This window comes from Microcaecilia unicolor, chromosome 3 (genome assembly GCF_901765095.1).
Source record: "Microcaecilia unicolor chromosome 3, aMicUni1.1, whole genome shotgun sequence".
Classification (NCBI taxonomy): domain Eukaryota; kingdom Metazoa; phylum Chordata; class Amphibia; order Gymnophiona; family Siphonopidae; genus Microcaecilia; species Microcaecilia unicolor.
Window position 1 is genome coordinate 184715360 of NC_044033.1, and position 18018 is coordinate 184733377.

General features: G+C 41.7%; 1 protein-coding gene across 2 annotated transcripts in view; it reads left to right on the forward strand.

Annotated features, from left to right (window-relative positions):
- RAB5B (RAB5B, member RAS oncogene family) overlaps positions 1-18018 on the forward strand; it is a 67834-nt gene that overhangs the window by 39298 nt on the left and 10518 nt on the right. For both annotated transcript variants that reach the window (XR_003941477.1, XM_030196741.1), the window contains exons 2-5: positions 940-1214; positions 3752-3903; positions 4221-4343; positions 6584-6677. Coding sequence is in view for 1 of the 2 variants with exons in the window: in XM_030196741.1 (XP_030052601.1) it covers positions 1052-1214; positions 3752-3903; positions 4221-4343; positions 6584-6677 (532 nt within the window). In the remaining variant the exon portion in view is untranslated. The remainder of the gene's footprint in view (positions 1-939; positions 1215-3751; positions 3904-4220; positions 4344-6583; positions 6678-18018) is intronic.

Genomic DNA, 18018 nt, shown 5'->3' on the forward strand with positions numbered 1-18018 from the left:
CCTGACTCCCCCAGTGGTCACTAACCCCCTCCCACAAAAAAAAAAACAACTTTAACACTTTTTTTTTTCCAGCCTATATGCCACCGTCAAATGCCATACCCAGCTCCATCACAGCAGTATGCAGGTCCCTGGAGCAGTTGTTAGTGGGTGCAGTGGACTTCAGGCAGGTGGACCCAGGCCCATCCCCCCCTCCCCCACCTATTACACTTGTGGTGATAAATGGGAGCCCTCCAAACCACCCCCAAAACCCACTGTACCCACATGTAGGTGCCCCCCTTCAGCCATAAGGGCTATGGTAATGGTGTAGAGTTGTGGGCAGTGGGATTTGGGGGGGATGTGGGGGGCTCAGCACCCAAAGGAAGGGAGCTATGGACTTGAGAGGTATTTTACTTTTTTTTTTTTTTTTTTTTTAATTGTTACAAGTGCCCCCTAGGGTGCCCAGTTGGTGTCCTGGCATGTGAGGGGGACCAGTGCACTACGAATCCTGGCCGCTCCCACAACCAAATGCCTTGGATTTGTTCGTTTTTGAGCTGGGCACCTTCGGTTTCCATTATCACTGAAAAACGAAACCGCCCAGCTCAAATCCACCCAAATCCGATGCATTTGCCGGGCACAAACCGTATTATCGAAGAAAAAAAGATGGGCGGCCATTTTCGAAAATACAGTCTGTCCCGCCCCTTCACGTACCCGTTCTCAGACATAGACGCCCATTGAGATGGGCGTTCGCGTTCGATTATGCCCCTCCATGTGAACTATTGCAGTAGTCCATATTTAACAAAATGGTGTCACATTCAGTCAGTATCAAAATCAGATAACTGACCTGAGTAGTCAAGGCTTTAGTAGTAGAGCTAATAATCTAAGAAGGTAATGTGTAAGTAAGGCACAACATCTTTATGAGATGTTTGAGCAGTGTTAAATCTTTTTGCTTTTCTTTTCTAGACCAGGAGCTTCTGCACTGCTGGGGTAAGCTGCTGCCAGTCCTTGCCAGGCTGGTTCTTGGATTGAGGGTTGTCCATCCGCTGAGGCAAAGGGCGCTGTCCAAGTCTAGGTCATGACCAGCAGAGGAGCTGCAAGGCCGAATGGTCAGTCTCAAGCTAGTAAAATCTGTCAATTTAAACTGGTGCTGCTGGGAGAGTCTGCAGTGGGGAAGTCTAGCCTGGTGCTACGTTTCGTCAAGGGCCAATTCCATGAGTACCAGGAGAGCACTATTGGTGGTAAGTGCATTATCCACGTGTTTTGCAGAAAAATGAAGGGAGGGTGAAACAGCTGTAGTATGACAGCATAAAATGAGTACACTGTAAAAAATACATTAAGCATTGAGAGCGCTCAGATTTTGATTTGGCTCTTCAATGGCAGATTCACAGTACTGCAAATAACTGCTTGTAGATAAAAGGACTAGCAGTGCAAACTTCCCTTACACACCTGCACTATTTATTTATTTATTTGTTACATTTGCATCCCACATTTTCCCACCTATTTGCAGGCTCAGTGTGGCTTACAGAGTACCGTAATGGCGTTCGCCAGTTCCGGTATGAACAAATACAAGGTGTTATTGCGTTAGAATAGAGTTCATATATGGTTGATGTAATGGGGAACTTAGGGAGGAGGGGCAAATTGGGTGTGTCCAATGCGATCTTTAGTTTTGTTGTGTTGCAGGTAGTCAGTCTTTTATGTTGGATCGGTGGGCTATGCCTTCCCGAACAGGTTTGTTTTTAGTTCTTTCCAGAACTTGAGGTGGTCGTACGTTTTTACTATTTTTGGCAGAGCGTTCCATAGTTGTGCGCTTAAATAGGAAAAGCTGGATGCATGCGTTGATTTGTATTTGAGGCCTTTGCTGTTTGGGTAGTGAAGATTTAGGTATGTTCATGCTGATCTTGTGTTTCTGATTGGTAGGTCTATGAGGTCTGCCATGTAGGCTGGGGCATTGCCGTAGATAATTTTATGAACCAGGGTGCAGATTTTGAAAGTAATACGTTTTTTGATTGGGAGCCTATGCAGTTTTTCTCCAAGGGGTTTAGTGCTTTCAAAACGTGTTTTTCCAAATATAAGTCTGGCTGCCGTATTTTGAGCGGTCTGAAGTTTCTTTATAATTTGTTCTTTGCAACTCGCATAGATTCCATTGCAGTAGTCTGCATGGCTTAGTACCATTGATTGTATCAAGTTTCGGAATGTTTCCCTCGGGGAAACTATCCTTTTACACCACAGAATAGGGACAGCAGTAATTTTGGTTTCCCTAACTCACTGCATCACCAGTGAGCAGGTGCAATAAGGAGCAGTTCCAGCTGACCCACCATATTTATTATTTTTATTTATTTAGATTTTGCTCACCCTTTTTCAGTAACAGATCAAGGTGAATTACATTCAGGTACAATGGGTATTTCTCTGTCCCGGGAGGGCTCACAACCTAAGTTTATACCTGAGACAATGGAGGGTTAAATGACTTGCCCAAGATCACAAGAAGCAGCAGTAGGATTTGAATCAGCCACCTATAGATGTCAAGACGGGTGCTCTAACCACTAGGCCAATGCTGGACAGACTTCTACAGTCTGCCCTGAAAATGGCAATGACATACATCATACATTAAGCAAAATGGCAAGGACATACATCATACATTAAGCTATGAGTTTATCTTGTTATGCAGACTGAATGGCCAGTCATCTATGTTACTATCAGGCTTATTTTCAAGAGAGAAGGACGCCCATCTTTCGACACAAATCGGAAGATGGGCGTCCTTCTCACAGGGTCGCCCAAATTGGCATAATCGAAAGCCAATTTTGGGCAACCTCAACTGCTTTCCGTTGCGGGGACGACCAAAGTTCACAGGGGTGTGTCGGAGACGTAGCGAAGGCGGGACTGGGGCGTGCCTAACACATGGGTGTCCTCGACTGATAATGGAGAAAAGAAGGGCGTCCCTGACGAGCACTTGGATGACTTTACCTGGTCCTTTTTTTTTTTTTTTTTTTTTTTTTATCACCAAGCCACAAAAATTTGCCCTAAATGACCAGATGACCTCCCCTTACTCCCCCAGTGGTCACTAACCCCCTCCCACCCTCAAAAAAAAATTTAAAAATATTTTTTCCAGCCTCTATGCCAGCTTCAAATATCATACCCAGCTCCATGACAGCAGTATGCAGGTTCCTGGAGCAGTTTTAGTGGGTGCAGTACACTTGGGAGCAATTTCTGAAGTCCACTGCAGTGCCCCCTAGGGTGCCTGGTTGGTGCCTTGGCATGTCAGGGGGACCAGTGCACTACGAATGCTGGCGTCTCCCATGAGAAATGGCTTGGATTTGGTTGTTTCTGAGATGGGTGTCCTCTGTTTCCATAATCGCCGAAAATCGGGGACGATCATCTCTAAGGTCAACCTAAATTTTGCAATTTGGGCGTCCCTGACCGTATTATTGAAACGAAAGATGGATGCCCATCTTGTTTCAATAATACGGGTTTCCCCGCCCCTTCGCCGGGACGTCCTGCGAGGACGTCCTCAGGAAAACTTGGGTGACCCTTTCGATTATGCCCCTCCACATGTTTCTGCCATAATGGAACAAAGCAAAAATGTCCAGGTGCCTTAAATGATATGACCACTGAAAAGATTAAGGTATGACCCACCTTACTCTCTATGTTGTCACTGACCCCCTCCCACCCCCAAAGGTGTGAAAGAAACTGGTCTGTGACAGATTTAGATGTATAGAAGTATAGCATAAGGAGAGACCACTTTTTTGGTGTTTATTTTCTTTCTCTAATCTTTCCTCAGCGGCCTTCCTCACACAGTCTGTCTGTCTGGATGACACAACAGTGAAGTTTGAGATCTGGGACACAGCTGGCCAGGAACGGTATCATAGCTTGGCCCCAATGTATTACAGAGGCGCTCAAGCTGCTATTGTGGTCTATGATATCACCAACCAGGTACCTCTTTTGGTCACACTGCCTTTATCCTTTAGTAAAGGAAGTGTGCACTGCTGACTGATATTGGGAGATTTTTAATTGCATGATTTTCGGTTGGGGTTTTCGTAGAAATAGCCATTTTACGATTTATTCCTCAAACTGCTTGACCTGTTTGCTGAAGTCACTCTAATTTTCTAGTGTTAGAGATGTAAAACTTCTATTCCCTGTTTCTGGTGATGCTTATAGAGCAGAGGCTATGGTACAGCGCCCCAAATAGTTATAGCCTCTGTACTGTTGCCTCTTGCTCTGCTTTACTCATGTCCCTCCTTTTTCTGCAGGAAACATTTGCACGAGCGAAAACCTGGGTGAAAGAATTGCAGCGACAGGCCAGTCCCAATATAGTAATAGCACTGGCTGGAAACAAGGCAGACCTGGCTAACAAGCGCATGGTGGAATATGAGGTGAGTGCCAGAGTTGGGAAGGAAAATAAAGCACCATCTTTTGCTTTCATTCTGCTACTCACTATCACCACTTGCAGTCGGTGTGAAACTTCTGAGGTCAAGCAAGGTAGAAATTCTCAGTATGGGTGATAACACTGGTGTGAGCCTGATGTGGGAATAGTACTCCAGCTTTGATTTATCTAGGAGCTTTTGAGAAGCTTCATCGTTCCACTTCTGCCTGCCTCCATGGCGAGGGACCACCTCAGTTTTTTGTCTTTCCACAGAGCTGGTTGACTGTGTCTTTGTAACATCCTACCAAGACTTACTTTTTGTGATTATTTTTTTTTTAATTGATTTTCTTCAAATCCTGCTGCTATTGTGCAGTTCTACGTTCCATGTAGTGCCTTAGGTTATAGGCTGGGTTTTTTTGTTTTTTTGTTTTTTTTTCTCTATTTGATACTGTCTTCAGTGCAAGCCTTAGGCATCCTGGCCAGGTACATTTTTCAAAATTCTCATTTTGATTTTGCTGTGACCATATTTTACATTGATATGTCCCAGAAAAAAGCCCTCAATGGCTTTTTAACAGTGCACCCCATATCCCAAATTGATACAATTGGCACCCCTGGGTCATCTAGTGGTCCAACCAATTGTTTTGCTGGCTTTTAATATACCTTTAAAAAATTTTTTTTTTTTTTTGCCTCCAATGCAATTTTGTTTTCCAAGTTCCCTCTTTTCCTTTCTTATCTGTGCTTTGCATTTGACTGGACATTCATTATGCTGTTTCTTATTCTTTTGTCGGTTCCATCTTCCAGCGTGTGCTTCATGTTCGGGTTTGCCTGGCGCATGCACACAGGAGCTGGTCTTACTGAGAAACTCTTCTATGCATGCGCCAAGCGCACACCCCTCCCCCTTGCTTTTGTTTTAACAGCACACACACAATTTGCACACCATTTCCTTTGAGCATTGGTGAGCTAATTCTATGCACTGTTGGCTTACCATAGGAGTTCTGAGCATTGGGCCACTGGGGAGTAGAAGATTTGACTTTGCTCTAAGGGGAGGGGGGGTATGGACTTCTCTACAAAAGTACATAGCACTTAACACAGCAGGCTCATTGTTTTTGTGGTTTGTTAATTGAAATTCAGTGATTTTAAGTTTTGAAAGAATGTTGAGAGCTCCACAATAGACATGGCTGCTGCCCCTTGAGAGTTTCATCTCCTTCACCAAAGTTAATCTGTTTGTGCTGTACTTTATTAAATTGTATCAAGATACTTCTAGCTCATGTATCTGAGGTTCATTAACTTCTTCTTGATTGAGTAGGTCCTTGAAGATGCAGTATCTGGTGGGCGGATTATTGAGAAACAGAGGCTGAGTTGTGTGACGTTTAACAGGAGCAGGGAGGTGACCACTTTGTTTTGGGCTCAGGTTCCTTCTTTCACATTTGTTAAAATGTTGACAGTTTTGCCTGTCTGCCACAGCTTGATAGTGTTCTGCCACTGAACCCATTTTTCTGTTGTCTGCTGATCATTTTCCTGAATATCTCTAATTACTACTACTACTAACTAGCATTTCTAAAGCGCTACTAGGGTTACGCAGCGCTGTACAATTTAAACATAGAAGGACAGTCCCTGCTCAAAAGAGCTTACAATCTAAAAGACAAGAGAACAATCTAAAGACAAGTGAACAATCTAGAGGACGAGTGAACAGTTAATCTGATAGGGTGGATAGATTGGGGTATTTTATATATCTTCAGAGGTTAGGCGCCGAAGGCAGCATTGAAGAGGTGAGTTTTAAGCAGAGATTTGAAGATGGGTAGGGAGGGGGCATGGCGTATGGGTAAAGGAAGATTGTTCCAGGCATGGGGTGAGGCAAGGCAGAATGAGCGGAGCCTGGAGTTGGCAGTGGTGGAGAAGGGTACAGAGAGAAGGGCTTTGTCCTGTGAGCGGAGGTTACGGGCGGGAACATAGGGGGAGATGAGGGTGGAGAGGTAGTGAGGAGCTGCAGACTGAGTGCTTGGGAAGTACCACTTGATCTTACCAGCTTTGAGTTATAAGCCATGATGATGATAAACTATCAACACATTGCTCTTAAGAGTGCTGATTATATCTTATTGCCTTCATAGGAAATTCCTGTTAAGCCCAGTTTAATAGACAACATGGTGTTAAAGCAACTTAGCACAGTAGGGCTGGGGCTTGAACCAAGGGTTCTCTAGCATCTTGTGTCTGCTTTCTGGTTACTAACACTGGGGTTTGTCTTCTTTATAGGAAGCACAAGCATATGCAGATGATAACAGCCTCTTATTTATGGAGACATCAGCCAAGACTGCAATGAATGTTAACGATCTATTCCTGGCAATAGGTGAGAATCTGAGGCCTGGGAGCTGAAGTATGAAAAAAGATAGAGGAGGGATAGTAATGTGACTGGGTAAATATTCTTCCTGCCTTTTCCTTCCTGCTTCTCCACAGGACATGTATTGCATGGGCAGCAGCAGTGCATATGGAACATAAAAGTTTGCTCTACTGGGTCAGCCCAGGGGTGCATCTAACCCAATATCCTGTTTCTAACAGTGGCCAGACCAGGTCCCAAAAAAGTTGCACGATTTCATGGTATTTTTCCCCAGGTCTATCTCAATGATTTATGAACTTTTCCTCCAGGAATTTGTCCAAACCTTTTTAACACAGCTACATGAACTGCTTTTACCACTTGCTCTGGCAATAAGTTTCAGAGCTGTACTATATACTAAGTGGAAAGATATATTTTTTTTCTTGTTTTAAGTGTGCAACTATAACTTCATAGTATCCCCTAGTCTTTGTACATTTTGAAAGAGTAAGCAATCTGGTTGGTTGTCACTGATTGGGGTTTTACCCGGTACATTATAGTGCTTGTGCACCCTTCCCACCATACTGTTTATTTCCAACATTGTGTGATTTTAAAACCCTGGGAAGTGGCTTGAAGGAAATTTTCATCTTATTTAGTTTTGGTTTGGATTATCCTGTTTATGAAAACAATCATTATTAGGAAGAGGTGGGTCCTTATTAGTGCAGTGAGCTGTATCCTTTGACCTTTAATTTTCTTTAAAAAAAATTAGGTGACTTCTATGATCCTTCCTGTAGTTTTGTTTTTTGTTTTTTTTTCCTTGTTAACAATTTGGAGATGATTTTGGCTAACGTTCTTTATTTATGAACACAATCAAATAACTCAGCTGTTTGTGCACTAGAATAGTTGTACTGACTATCACCTTATGACTCTAAGAATTTTAACACGTGAGGAAAGCATATGGACAGATACAGGAGTGGAAGATGCCAGTCACAATCACCAAGAAGATCAATAAAAGGTGTTTATTGTCCAAATGTAACAAATGATGGTGCTGACGATATGAACCCAACGTGGGCTGTGTTTCGGCACCCAAGCTTTTGTCAGGGGTTCTTAAAGGTCAGCGTTGGTAACTTTAAGGAATATTACACAAAATGTCAAACCACATTCTGTAGTAGCAAGTACCAGAAATAATGCGTCTCCACAAACCTGCGGTTTCTTGTAGAGATGCATTATTTGTGGTACTTACTACTACAGAATGTGGTGTGAAGGTGTTATGGTTGGCATTTTGGTGTAATATTCTTTCAAATTACCAACTCTGACCTTTTAAGAACCCCTGAGAAAGGCTTGGTGCCAAAACACAACGTGTTCGGTTCAGCACTGTCATATGTTACATTTGGACAATAAGCACCTTTTATTGATCTTGGTGGTTGTGACTTCCACTTCTGTGTACTGTATAAATTTTACCTATGGAAGGTTTTCATTTCTTGTTTTGTTTTAGGAAAGCATATGGAACGTAGCTCATTAAATTTTCTCCAACTCCTCTGTTTGCGTGTGGTCTCTGACCTGGAGAGGAGAGGGGCAAGGTAGTTTTTAAAAAAGAGTGGTTCCGAATGTTTCATTGGTTTGGAAGGAATAAATGTAAACCAAAATGTGATATAGATGTCGCTATCAACAGACTTTGAAAGTGTTGAATTTATAGTGTAACCACAGGGTGCCATGATGGCAAGGCAGCAGGTGCTTCACCACTAAGAGACCATTCCCTTAGCAACCAGTAGCAAGCATGGTTTAATCATGTATTGCCATACATAGCGACCATTAAGAAAATTATATGATGAACCTCTCCATTCATGTTCCCATGTGACAAGGAGTTGTAGCCCACTCACTGAGATTAGCGCTGAGGTGTCCAGAATGTGCACTGGTGCTGGGGATGCATCAAAGGAGTCATCAAGAATGGACATAAACAGATTTTTTTCCCAGTAGAGGAGAATTCAGCTTTGACACCAAAGCCCACTGATGAGCAGAGGCACAGCAGCGCTAATATTAGCCTTTAGAGCATGGAGATACTGATAACGCCTGTACCCTCAAGTACACATAGACAAGAGGACCTCTGAATGGATGCATCAGTTTTAAGGACCTGGGACCAGGCCCCAGATGCCTCAATACATGGGCTGTTCTACAGCACTTCAGCCATGGCAGTGGCAGTATTTGCGGAGGAACTGGATAAGAACATCAGTGACGTTCATTGTATACCTCATTTGGTTCAGTGCCACTGCTTCAACATTAGCATTGATGCATAAAATCATTTCATACTCTGCCTGGAAATGTTTTGACACCAACTTTTGACTGCTCCTTTGTCCTATCTCCAGTGCATCAGAGGAGGAATCCTCCCTGCAGCATTGACGTACATTGGAGCCTAGATGCCCACAGTCAAGGACTAACCTTATTGAGGACTTAAAGCTAGCCAGGCACAAGCCCAGACCTCTTCAGAAGAATGTCTTTGGGTCTGTATTGGAGTACTTTTGTAGTATTCTGAATGTGAGCCTGTGAAGCTCTCTGAACAAGAAGGATCGACAGGCATGTCCTCAGATCCCTCTGCCCTAAGGAAAGAATGACTTCTCCCAGAGGATCTCTCCTTTAAGATTTAAGCCATTCCAAAGTTAGAAATTGGGAAGGACACCAGTCAGAACAATGTCATGGTCAAGCCCACTGCAAGGAAACACTAGGGGGTCAAGAGAATGTACTTTTTCCCCTATTGCAACTCCCTTTTGCCTATGGGTTGAGACCTGTGGTACATGGAAGTTGCCAGGACTTGCGGCACAGCTGTTCCAGCAGAGCAGTGTGGATACTGGATGTTGGTCAAATTAAAAGGTAGAAGAAAAATCTGAGGAAAGATAAGTGCAGATAGCAGGCAGAAGCAGAGTCTGGCTTCAGGAAGAGGCAGTAGTTGGAGCAGGTAGAACAGGCTTGTAATTAATAAACAGAAGTCTTGTCACCAAAAAACAAGCAGATAAAAAGGCACATACAGCTTTCATTCCCAAACCTGTGGATATCTGAAAACCTGACTGGCTGGGCTTCCCCTGGACAGTGAATATTCTTGAGATTTATTTATTTAGATTTTGCTCACACCTTTTTCAGTAGTAGCTCTAGGTGAGTTACATTCAGGTACACTGGATATTTCTCTGTCCCAGGAGGGCTCACAATCTAAGTTTGTACCTGAGACAATGGAGGGTTAGGTGACTTGCCCTAGATTACAAGGAGCAGCAGTGGGATTTGAACCCGGCCACCTCTGGATTGCAAGACCAGTGCTCTAACCACTAGGCCACTCCTCCACTCCACTTGATTTGCAGACACTGCCTCCTTGGTGTGCAAATCTCTCATACGTATTCATTGTGGATATCCAGAAAACCTGACTGGCTGGAGTCCCCCCCCTGGTTTAACGTAAAACAGAGAAAAATGTGAAGCTTAATGATAGTATGGGAATTGGGTGGCCCTGTAAAAGAGGGAGGGAAAGGGTTGGGGGGGGGGGGCTTACACAATGTCTGTCTACAACTTGAATTTTGATTAACTGTTTATATATTTTGTATTTTGGAAAAGGTTAATAAAAATGTTTATGCTGTAAAAAAAAAAAAAAATAGAAAAATGAAGGCAGTTAAAGACCATGTGGCCTATCCATCCTGCCCATCAATGCCATCTACTATCCCTTCCCTCTCAGAGATCCTCTGTACTTGTCCCAAGCTTTCTTGAATTCAGACACAGTTTTTATCTCCACCACCTCCACCAAGAGGCCATTCCATGAATTCACAATCCTTTCTGTGAAGTGTTGGTTCTGAGTCTGTCCCCTTTCACCTTCATCCTATTCCCTCTCATTCCAGAGCTTCCTTTCAATTGAAAGGGACTCCTCTCCTGTTCATTTATGGCAAGTAGGTATTCAAATGTCTCATCTCCCCACTCCTGACTTCCTTCCAAAGTATACATATTGAGATCTTAAGTCTGTTCCCATTTATGATGACCACTCACCCTTTTTAGTAGCTGCCTTCTGGACCAACTCCATCCTATTTAGCTTTTTGAAGGAGCAGTCTATGTTGTAGGGCTGTTCATCAATTAAACATTTTAATCACACACCCGATGCGATCAAAATTTTTAATCACGTGGTTGGTCGCATACAGTGTCCCCCTCACATTTTCACCTGCGTAGTGCAAAATATAGACTGCAGATGTCAATTCTCAAAACTGACATATTGTACTTCGGTTAGTAAACTGAAAATAAAATCATGTTTCTTACCTTTGTTGTCCAGTGATTTTATTTTTCTAATCATCTTATTCCCTGTCTCTGGTGCTGTACCTCTGTCTGTGCTCTGAACTCTTCCTCCTTATAGGAAAGGGCAGCATGATGTGATTGATTGAGTTAAAATTATTAGTGCAAGTACAAAAGTTTAACGCGATTGATCACTTTAAATGAACTTCCCTACTATATTGTGAAATCCCCCTCCTTATTGATTGGCTTACTTCTTTTCTGAACTCTTCTAGAGTTTGGGCAATACTGCTCAAGTATAAAGGGAATCATTCTTGGCCCCTATTCTAAAAAATGCTAATGCAGATCCTAGTCTACCTACTAATTTTTGACCAGTGACCAGCATTACATTACTTTCCAAATTATCTGAGTTCATCTGGACAGTCTTGGCTGGCTGAGTCCAATTTGGTTTTAGAGCATTTCACAGTACCGAGTTAGCTTTATTAGCTCTTATTTCTGATGCTAGATGTTTTATGGCGAAAAGCAAGGCATTTGTTCTATTGCAGTTTGATTTTTGACTGCATTTGATACAGTGGACCATGAAATCTTTTTATTCAAGTTAAATCTAGTTATTTCAGGTAGTCTATTCATGGTTTAAAGAGTTTTTGTTCAATAGACATTAAATACTCCTAACCATCTACTATCTCACTCTACTCCAACACGCATTTACAACCCATGACACAGACAACAGCCCCACAACTCACAAGCCACAAACTACTCAAGCACATAACATGCCTACCCAAAAAGACAAAGAAGACCACAAAAAACCTAATATCCACGGATACCATCAAAGGATAGGCAAGAAAGAACGCATCAAACCCTCACATCAAGGAGACAGACAACTGATAAATATTACCACAATCCCGAATCCAAGAGAACACCACCAATTAATACAAATAGGTTACACTAATGCCAGATCAGTAGTCGATAAAACCACAACAATAACTGACTGGATTACGGCAGATCATCTTGACTTCCTACTCATTAGCGAAACCTGGATCCATGACTCCAAAGATCCAATAATCTTAGAGTTATGTCCTCTAGGATACAAAATTACCCATTGGACAAGAGAAGGAAAAAGAGGAGGAGGCATAGCAATAATCTATAAATCCCAATTCACAGTTACAACAGCAGAATCCATCCTTCCCCAACTTGAAATAGCCTCAGTTAGAATAAACCACCCCAACCTACGTGATCAACTAAACCTAATCATATTCTACAGACCCCCTGGCAATTGGCAAGATTCTCAAACACACTTTATGGATTTCATATCAAATACTTGCGTGTCCACCCAGAACCTTCTCATAGCAGAAGACATCAACCTTCACCTTGAAGATCCTAACATAAGTAATGTACACGAATGCAAAGAATTCCTCCAATTATGGGAGCTCCACTGGCCAAACATGCAACCCACCCACAAGAAAGGACATACATTAGACATTATAACTCGCAACCCACCCACAAGAAAGGACATACATTAGACATTATAACTCACAATTTTTCATCAGAACCTATCCTCACTATCACAGACACAAAATGAACAGTCACACCATGGTCCGATCACTACAAAGCAAGCACTTCCCTCTCCTGGAAAACAAGAGCCACAACAAAAACAAGAAAAAAGAACCTATACTACAAGAGGCAAAATAGACCCACTAATATTCTGGCAACAACTCTACACCGACGAATGGACAACACCTACAGACTCGCCCCAATTTCTATAAGAATGGGACAACAGATGCAAAGCAGTACTAGACAATGTACACCGCTCCAAACTAGAACCTCAAATAGGAAAAACTCAATACCATGGTTTAATGAAGAGTTGAAAGAACTAAAAACACAAGTCAGAAGACTAGAAAGAGCATGGAGCAAGAAAAAAGATGAACATACTCTCAAAGACTGGAAACAGTTACAAAGAAAATACAACATCAGACAGACTAAAAGAACGTACTACAAAACCATAATAGGACCAAACTACAAGGATACACACAAACTCTTCTCACTCATAAATAAACTCCTAAACACTACACCGGTTACCTCTAATAACACAGACACCCCATCCGCAGCCAACTTAGCGAAATATTTCAACAAAAAAATTATAAAGCTCCGACGCATGATACCCACCAAAACCATCGAATACACAAGCATCCTTGAATGCCTAGATCCAAAACCTGGGGAATACCCAGCAAGACCGATCATGGACCAACTTCGACAAGATCTCAGTAGATGAACTCTCACAATGGCTTAGAAAATACGCCAAGTCACAATGCAAATTAGACATTTGCCCTACTAGCCTAATAAGAGCCGCCCCCAAACAATTCAAAAAAGACCTCACGAACCAGGTAAACCACAGACTCCAAAATGGTCTATTCCCCACGGATAAAGGTTATCAACGGAAATCAAACAAAATAAAACATGGAAAAGAAAATATGATACCTTTTTTATTGGACATAACTTAATACATTTCTTGATTAGCTTTCGAAGGTTGCCCTTCTTCCTCAGATCGGAAATGAGCAAATGTGGTAGCAGATAGTATATATGAGAGAAACATCAAAGCATTACTTTGACAGTCTGACAGAGTGGGAGGGTGGGGGTATGCATGGGGACATCAAAGCATTTCATTGATATTCTAACAGAATGGGTTTTGGTAGGTGAGAGGAGGGTAATAAACAGAGAAATACAGCTTTGTTTTATAATGAGTTAGAAAACCCAGATCCTTATTAAGTACTGTTTGTTGGGTGTCAAAATATTCAATCATTCTTATTTCAAAGGTCTTACGTTCCTGTATTAAAATTACCTTTCAGTACTCTTACTGTGAAATCACTGGTGCCGTGTTCTGGTCTTGTGAAGTGTTGGCCCACAGGGGTGGGGGCCTTACTGGCACCGGCTATTTTCATGTGATGTCTGTGCAGATTGAACCTTGTCTTAAGCATCTGGCCTGTTTCTCCAATATAGAATCCTTTGTTACATTTTTTTACACTGAATGATATATACCACATTGGAAGATGAGCATGTAAAATAGTCCTTTATGTTGAATATTTTTCCTTTGTGAATGACTGTGGGGTCTTGTGAAATGTTTTGGTATAGTTTGCAGCTGGCTGTGTTACACAGAAATGTGCCCTTTTCTTTTTCCGTCTGTGTTGGAAGTTTACTTCTGGTCAGCTTGTGTTTTAAATTTGGTAGCTGTCGGAAGGCCAGCACTGGTGGGGATGGGAATATCTCTTTCAGTAATTCATCTTCCTGAAGTAGTGGCTGTAGGTCTCTTATGATTTTCCTCAGTTTCTCCAGCTCTGGGTTGTATGCCACTACAAGGGGAATTCTGTCTGTGGCTTTTTTTCTTTGTACTGTAGCAGATTTTCCCTGGGTGTTTTGAGGGAGGAGGCAATATTCTTGGAGATTATTTTGGGGTTGTAGCCTTTCTGTTTGAAGAATGCAGTCAGGGTTTCAAGGTGTCTGTCTCTATCCTCTGGGTCCGAGCAGATACGGTGGTATCTTGTGGCTTGGCTGTAAATAATGGATCTTTTTGTATGTGAAGGGTGGAAGCTGGAGTTGTGGAGGTAGCTGCATCTGTCTGTGGGTTTCTTGTATATAAATGTTTGTATACAGCCATCACTGATTGAGACTGTGGTGTCCAAAAAATTGACTTTTTCTGGGGAGTAGTCAATTTTGAATATGATTGTAGGATGGTATGTATTGAAGGAATAGTAAAATTGTTTGTTCCAAATCCATCCAAATCATAAAAATGTCATCGATGTACCGGTAGTATTTGAGGTTTGGTCTGGTATGTATTCAGAAATGTCTCTTCCAGCTCAGCCATAAAAAGGTTGGCATATTGGGGTGCTGTCCTGGTGCCCATTGCAGTGCCCATTATTTGTAGATAGATATCATTGTTAAAGTGGAAGTAGTTGTGAGTTAAAATGAATTTGATTAATTTTGTAATAGTTTCTGGTGAGTATTGATGGTCCAGTGTGGATTTTTTTAGGAGTCTTCCACATGCAGCTATGCCATCCGCATGTGGAATGTTGCTGTATAGCGATTCTACATCCATCGTGACCAGAAGGGTGTTTGGTGGTAATTGTTTGATATTTTTCAATTTATACTCACTCCATTGCCAAAAGATGCTAAGAAAAACACAATGGACCTAACCAATTATCGCCCAGATGCATCCATTCCACTCATAACCAAACTGATGGAGGGCATAGTGACGAAACAACTTACTGAATACCTAACTAAACACTCAATTCTACATGAGTCCCAATCAGGATTTCGATCAAATCATAGCTCCGAAACTGTACTAGTGTCTGCAATGAACTCATTCAAAAAAAAACTATTGCAACTGGTAAGAACATACTCCTACTACAATTTGATATGTCTAGCGCCTTCGACATGGTTGATCATGGAATATTACTTCATATACTAGAATACTTCGGAGTCGGAGGCCCAGTTCTCAAATGGTTCAAGGGATTCCTCACCACCAGATCTTACCAAGTAACAACGAACGCTGAAAGATCACCTCCATGGATACCGGAATGCGGAGTTCCTCAAGGATCCCCCCCTCTCACCAACTCTTTTCAACCTAATGATGATACCACTAGCCAAACTCTTAGCTAATCAAAACCTTAACCCATACATATATGGAGATGATGTTGCGATCTACATCCCGTTCAAACGTGATCTAAACGAAATCACCAACATGATCAACCAAAGCCTCCGAATCATGCACTCCTGGGCAGATTCATTCCAGCTAAAACTCAATGCCTAGCACTCACTTCCCAATACAACACAAACTACTCCACCATAACCACACCATACAGTACTCTTCCCATTTCAGAAAATCTGAAGATTCTCGGCGTCACCATTGATCGAAACCTCACACTCGATACCCACGTGAAGAACACGACTAAAAAGATGTTCTTCTTGATGTGGAAACTCAAAAGAGTAAAACCTTTCTTTCCGAGAAACATTTTCCATACCCTGGTACAGTCAATGGTAATAAGTCATCTGGACTACTGTAACACTTTGTACGCTGGCTGCAAAGAACAGACTATTAAAAAAACTCCAAACAGCTCAGAATACCGCAGCCAGACTCATATTTGGAAAAAACAAATACGAAAGTGCGAAACCCTTAAGAGAGAAACTTCATTGGCTCCCACTGAAGGAATGCATTGAGTTCAAGATCTGCACGACCGTACACAAAATCATTCACGCAGATGCCCCACTTTACATGTTAAACCTAGTGGACCTACCGCCCAGAAACGCCAAACGATCAGCCCGCAAATTCCTCAATCTGAACTTCCCCAGCTGTAAAGGACTTAAATATAAGCAGGCATACGCCACTACCTTCTCGTACAGAAGTACACAGCTATGGAACACACTACCCAAAACCCTGAAAACCATGGACAATCTAATCATCTTTCTCAAATCTTTGAAGATGCATCTCTTCAACAAGCCTACAAAAAGAACCCTTAATGACACAATTCACCACCCAACCCACCTAATTATCAAAATACACCTCTTACACTACCCTATCTAACTCCTCCTTCTCTAATCCCTCATACATCTTCTGCTTACTACCGATTGTATCTAAGTTCCTGTCATGACTATGTCATAACAAAAATCTGTAAGCCACATTGAGCCTGCAAATAGGTGGGAAAATGTGGGGTACAAATGCAATAAATAATAATAATACTGTTAAGATGAAAAATAATCTTTCTGCTACTTGGGTGCCACCCTGTGGTGTCCTTCAGGGTTCCCCATTTTATTCAATATTTATACGACTACAATGGACCATAGTGTTTCTTCATTGGGAATGCATTTTTATTCATATGCTGACAATACTGGAGTTAAGAGGAGCGTGAGAATTGGGCTGACACTAATTTGAAAGTTGCCACTTCATTTCTGATTAAACTTTACAGTTCGAGTCACGGTTTTAAATTTAAATGCTGATAAAACCAAATTACTTTGGCTGGACCATAAGGATAATTCTATTCCTGATTCCCAGTCCCTCTGTGTCTAGTCAATTATCTCTTAAAATTGATCAGTCTTCTAAGATCCTTGGAGTTATATTAGATACTACTCTCTCTTGAACTGCAAGTGAATCATCTAACTCAAATCATTTTTGTCAAGCTGCGTAAGTCGTAGTCATCATTATTTCGCCAGTTTAGCATTTTAAGTGTCACTTAGATTAATGCTCTTTATTCATCTCTCACTGTGAAAATATGTCTTAAACTGCAGTTGCTACAGAATACTGCCACTAAACCTTTTCTTGGTCTCAAAAAATCTGATAGTTCTACTGCTGTTCTTTCCTCTTCATTGGCTTCGTATTCACTTGAGAGGTGTTCTTTATTTAAGTTGACCTGTATAATTTTTAAGTACATAAGTATTGCCATACTGGGACAGACTGAAGAATCATCAAGTACAGCATCCTGTTTCCAACAGTGGCCAATCCAGGTTACAAGTACCTGGCAAGATCCCAAAACAGTACAATACATTTTATGCTGCTTATCCTGGAAATAAGCAGTGGATTTTCCCAAGTCCATTTTAATAATGGCTTATAGACTTCTCTTTTAGGAATCTAAACCTTTTTTTTTTTAGACCCCGCTAAACTAACTGCTTTTACTACATTCTCTGGCAACGAATTCCAAAGTCTCACATTGAGTGGAGAAATACTTTCTCAGATTCATTTTAAATTTACTACTTTGTAGCTTCATTGCATGCCCCTTAGTCCTAGTATTTTTGGAAAGAGAGAACAATCGATTCGAGTCTACCCATTTCTTTCCACTCATTATTTTATAGACCTCTATCATATCTCCCCTCGGCCATCTTTTCTCCAAGCTGAAGAGCCCTGGCTGCTTTAGCCTTTTCTCATAGGGAAGTCATCACATCCCCTTTATCATTTTCATTGCCCTTCTCTGTACCTTTTCTAATTCCACCATATCTTTTTTTTGAGATGCGGTGACCAGACCTGCACACAATATTCGAGGTGTGGTCGCATCATGGAGCAATACAAAGGCATAACGTCCTCATTTTTGTTTTCCTTTCCTAATAATACCTAACATTTTTATTTACTTTCTTATCTTCCACCGCACACTGA